At 43.4% G+C, this 5,510-nt stretch overlaps 1 protein-coding gene across 1 annotated transcript; it reads left to right on the forward strand.

Annotated features, from left to right (window-relative positions):
• The first annotated feature begins 4,323 nt into the window (after window positions 1-4,323).
• twist1b (twist family bHLH transcription factor 1b) lies at window positions 4,324-5,241 on the forward strand. Its single transcript, XM_014008739.1, has 2 exons — window positions 4,324-5,009; window positions 5,094-5,241. The coding sequence occupies exon 1, from the start codon at window positions 4,451-4,453 to the stop codon at window positions 4,979-4,981; it is 531 nt and encodes a 176-aa protein (XP_013864193.1). The 5' UTR covers window positions 4,324-4,450; the 3' UTR covers window positions 4,982-5,009; window positions 5,094-5,241.
• Window positions 5,242-5,510: the final 269 nt, after the last annotated feature.

Consider the following 5,510-nt stretch of genomic DNA (forward strand, 5'->3'; position numbering starts at 1 on the left):
GTGTGTGTGTGTGTGTGTGTGTGTGTGTGTGGTTCAAGCTGAAATCTACTGCTGCGATGCCAGTTCTTTCATGCAGACCCCACATAGCCCTGAGCTACCAAGCTGTGAAAACACGCTGCAAGTTTGTTGGTTCTCAGTGGCTAATAAGGTGTCATTGTGCGGTTGAGCTGTCTGATGTCCCGCGGAGTCAAATAGGATCACGTGAACAAATCTATTACACATGTGCATAAACACACACACACATCCAGCTCTATGTACACAAACTCATTCCACAGAAACGCGCCCTTTTCATGAGATAAGTCTGCAGCGTTTTCTGCATTTTCTCAAACTGTACTCTTCCTGTTTGCACCACGATTAGAACCTGCGACATCAAAGCACTYAGCTTTCAAAGGCCCTCTTTTACAGCTAGCTTCAGGAGTTCTGGCTCCTATGTGTCCAGACAGCTTATAAAGGACTGTTTTCATCATCACCCCCTCAATTCAACACCCCAAATCCTCCTGTGCTGCAACCGGGGCCTCCGCTATCCCAATGTCTGGATCTCTCCTAAGAACGAGACTTTTCGAGATTGCTGCCGAGGGGGAAGAAATGTTGTCATCCAAACTCTGCTGCTTGACCTTGTTAGTCTCCAGGGTTGATTAGAGGCTATCTGGTGCAGCTCTTTGAAGAACGCGCTTCTGTCTTTTCTCATCCCGTGCAGTTGATCCATCTTGGCGAGCTGGCACCGGACCCACTGTGGTTCGACTTTAATGGAGTGAACATGAATATGACTTGTGGGAGACTCGTTCATGTGGAGGACTGTGGTTTGTTATTTCAGCAGATATGAGAGGGCTGATAAAGGAAGGCTGCCGTCCGAGGCCCCCGAGCAGAGAAAATAGACAGGTCTCTGTGGATCCGGCTCTGCCTCGGTGAGGCTGAGTTGTGTCTGCCTCGATGTGACCTCCGGGAGGGCTGCTTAATGACGCTCCGGGGTCACTCCTGACTGMTGTGTCAAGTTGCATGAGTACATGTACATTTTTGCCTTTACAATCACACCCACTCACTGCACTTCGATAAGGACTGAGTTTCTTCATCAGTTATTTGCTAATGATCTAGKTTGAAAGAAAAGACGACTTCAATCCCAGTGGAAAACAGTCAACACTGTTTATCTCCACCTTGTGTTTTTTCCTGACAGTCTGTAAGTGACTGATGAAGGTTTGGTCTTTATTAAAGATCAACACTGGATGAGCTGTCTTGTGATGACATCATACTTTTGTGAAGCAGCTGTGTTTTCTCATAGTTACTTCAGCAGCCGAGAGTTGAACTTTACAAAAAAAAAGAGAAGAAAGAAAGAAAACTTCAAAAAATGTGAATGTACTTTTTAGTTAAGGCATTGTTGGCTTTTTAAAAGTGAAATTAAGATGACATCAAATGTTATAGCTTTTACTGCAGTTAAACAACACAAAAAATATTAATTTAACACTTGGAAAATTATTTGAGAAAAAAAGGGAAATGATTTGGTTTGCCCTAAATCATCTGAGATTCCAAAAAACATGTTACACAACTAAAACTCAATTACGCCCACTTCAACATGGCAAATCAGTCAATAACTATTATTATACTGAACTTGTGAAAGAGCAAAAAAAGTTAACAAATCTCTGCAATTAAATGATTTTCTTTACAACAGAACACAAAATATCCATATTCACCCATGGTCACATCCTGTTTTTACTAGAATTTATTTACTTTTAAGCATAAAATTGAAAATAATACAATGTAGGCAACCATTCAGAGCTGCGTGGGGACAAATATTTAAATATGGTTGAGAATATGTGATGTGTGCTTTACATGTTAAATATGACAGAAGGACAGTTATCGTTCTTCTGTTTGTTGTTTGCGTTCTTTGAATTTCACAGTTGTTTACAGTGTGACTTCACTATGTGCGCTCCATATGTGAACTCTTCAAATAATTAGTGTGGACAAATCAGTTTAAAAGCAAAAATACCCTCAACCCAGCAWGACTTTACAAAATTATTTACTAAAACTAAGAAAGTATTGCAGAGAGTAGACTTCAAAACACTTCTGTTAGTTTCCACTGAATGGCTTAGCACCAAAATACATTAAAGGGGCAATATCATGTAAAATCTACTTTTTTGAGTTTTATATCATGTTATGTTATACTCTCATAAAAAACATGCCCAAAGCCTTGCTCTGACTCATTCATGCATGTTTGAGAAATCCTACAGTGTTTGTAGGAAGTCATGCTGAGGAGCAAAATGATAGGTGGGGACCAGAAACACATTTTAAGACCAGAAACACCTCTGGAACGTGTCTTTAAGCCGAATTTCCTTATCCCGGAGCACACCTCCCCACCCCACACACCCCGCCCATGACTCCTGCAGGCTTTCGGGTCAAAGTGAAAGTGAAACTTAATTGTCTGCTGAGCTCTCAGCAGTAGTTCTCACTCAGTGAAGCTTTTTTCAGATTAAAAATACCTTTGAGGAAATGAATTTTCAGATGCCAAGTAAACTGCATCATGGCAGCCCGACACGAGCGCACCCCCACCCCCCACCCACCCCTGCACCGAAATGGGCGAGACAGAAGCGAAGGTGGTTCTTAAAGAGACAGAGGCCTATTTCAAGGCGTTCAGAAGAGGAAGTGATGAGAAGATAAGTTTATTTTCTATTTAAACATAAAAATTGCATTTTAATAACAGCTAATGGTGAAATAGATACTTTATTATGGTATAGTATTTAAATATATGCATGAGAAACACATAATATTGGCCCTTTAAAGGAAGATGCTAAATGACTAAAATGCTCTCACTGACACNCACCGAAATGGGCGAGACAGAAGCGAAAGTGGTTCTTAAAGAGACAGAGGCCAATTTCAAGGCGTTCAGAAGAGGAAGTGATGAGAAGATAAGTTTATTTTCTATTTAAACATAAAAATTGCATTTTAATAACAGCCAATGGTGACATACTGTAGATACTTTATTATGATATAGTATTTAAATATATGCCTGAGAAACACATAATATTGGCCCTTTAAAGGAAGATGCTAAATGACTAAAATGCTCTSACTGACACATTTATGCACCAGATAAATAAATAAGAAAAAACTTTGTTTAAACTTTCCCTATTATTTTGAAGCAGGCGCTCATCAAGCTGTCACATAAACATGAGGTATCTCTGCTCTGGCTGYGCAAACCTGAATACAGGAGGGCAGAAGTACTGCAGGCTCACCTGTGAGGTACAGATCAGCACCATGGATAGAGACAACAGCCAGGTGAGCTCAACTCAGACATCAGCCGCTACGTTTACTGGATGAACATCAATGATTTTGCCATAATAAACATAAAAATACTGAACAAAACAGCTCCACATCTCATTCTGAAACAAAACCTCACCCTCAGGGCTCCGAGAAGATGTAAATGGAGGTTTCACCGGTGTTGTGACCTCTGACCACTCTCCCCCCCATTTCCTGAGCCAGATGAGGCTCCTGTGGACCGTGGTCTTCTCAACCTAAACAAAGTAATCCTCCACTAAACAAGATGGATATTGTATCAGCAGCCTGGTTGAAGCCACAGAGCTCYTCTCATCGCTGAATGGAGGAAAATCACTTCCTGTTTGCACAAAGACTCATTATATCACACAGATAGGTGTGTTTTAATGTATATTATGATTTATATAAAAAACATGCCCTCTTGTGGGGAATATGGAGCGTGCATGTAAATAAAATGTAGGATAAAGTTGAAGTTTTGTTCTCAGTTGAAAATACAAATTTAACAGCTGAGACGTCAAAGCTACGGAAGAGGATTAGGGCCACTGAAAAAAATAAAAAAAAAAGAAATTCAGACTTTAATCTCAAAATTCAGCTTTTTTTCTTTTCTCAGGACTCTGAGGAAATAAGGTCAGATTTCTGAGATTAAAGTCAGAATTCCTTTTTTTATTTTTTCAGTGGCCCTAATCCTCTTCCGTACCAAGCAGAGTTTTAAAAGGAAATTTAAAAAAATGATGAAGATTATTCATGTTGCTTCAAAAAAAACAAATTCATAGACTTTTAGTTTTTGTTTCCTCCTCAGCCTGTTTACGAAACTCGATTCTTCCCTTTTTAACAAGCCCTATAGTGGGTTCAGATTGTTTACTATAACAAATATCTTTGCCAACTCCTTACAGAGAGTTTCTAACCGTTTCTCGGATCCTCCCGCCCCCCTTCGCCTCACGCAATCCCCCCTCTCAGCCAATCCGGGCCCTCTCCAAAAAGTTTACGCCGTGCAGCCTATAAGAGCTGCTTAAGTTTCTCAAGTAACAGAAAAAAAAAGTTAGTCCTCTGCAGGAGCACCCCCCMCCMCCCCCCCTTTCTTTATGGGTTCTTTGGTGCCTTCAAAAACCCGGCAGACCTTCAGGTGGCGCATCTCCCTGACTTCATGAGAGGGGCATAACCATCTCTTGGCAGGCCTTTCCTGGTGGCGATGTCTGAGGAAAACCTGGGGGAAGAGTCGGGCAGCTCCCCCGTCTCTCCTCGGGACAGCCTCAGCAACAGCGAGGGGGAGCCGGACAGGCAGCCCAAGAGGTCCGCGCGGAGGAGGAAGAAGAAGAGGACGAGCAGGAAGAACCAGGGGGAGGAGGACTCGGACAGCCCGACCCCGGGCAAGCGAGGCAAGAAGTCGGGCAGCAGCGGCGGTGGCAGCCCGCAGTCCCTCGAGGAGCTCCAGTCGCAGCGCGTCATGGCCAACGTGCGCGAGCGCCAGAGGACGCAGTCGCTGAACGAGGCGTTCGCGGCGCTGCGCAAAATCATCCCGACGCTGCCCTCGGACAAGCTGAGCAAAATACAGACGCTGAAACTGGCGGCCAGGTACATCGACTTCCTGTGCCAGGTGCTGCAGAGCGACGAGCTGGACTCGAAGATGTCGAGCTGCAGCTATGTGGCGCACGAGAGGCTGAGCTACGCCTTCTCCGTGTGGAGGATGGAGGGCGCCTGGTCCGTGTCCACATCTCACTAGTCTGGAGACATAAGTTGGGCCCGGACGGGTACGGAATGACCTGCATGGTGTTCAGAGCAAAGGGAAATACCTGTTTTTTTCCTGCTCATTTAACGCCGTGTTTCCTCCACAGGTGACTGCTGAATGCTTGATTTCTGAAGGGAAACTCTGGAGTCCAATGCTGGAAACATGGGATCACTACAAACTGAAGCTGACTGAAGCTGRAGACCTTCTGTGCAGAAAAAGGTCTCACAGCTCCAAAGCAGCCCGTTCTGAATGTTCAAATATATTTGTTTTATAATAATTGTATTTTTTCTGTTAAAATGCACGTGTCTGGACTTTATTTCTGTGGAGGTCAAAGTGCATCCTTGAAGTTTGGACTTTTTTTTCCTGTGAGGCTGTCAGCCGGTGGTGCAGCTGGCAGCTCACCCACTTGTGGATCGAACCTGTGCGAACTTCTTTTTGAAGTTTTGTTTTTTTCAAAATGCATTTATTTATTTATTGGTGAAAAGCCTGCTAACAGTGAGGAGTGGGTCCTGTGTCTGAAATG

The sequence above is a fragment of the Austrofundulus limnaeus genome, unplaced genomic scaffold, assembly GCF_001266775.1.
Source record: "Austrofundulus limnaeus strain Quisiro unplaced genomic scaffold, Austrofundulus_limnaeus-1.0 Scaffold52, whole genome shotgun sequence".
Taxonomy (NCBI): Eukaryota; Metazoa; Chordata; class Actinopteri; order Cyprinodontiformes; family Rivulidae; genus Austrofundulus; species Austrofundulus limnaeus.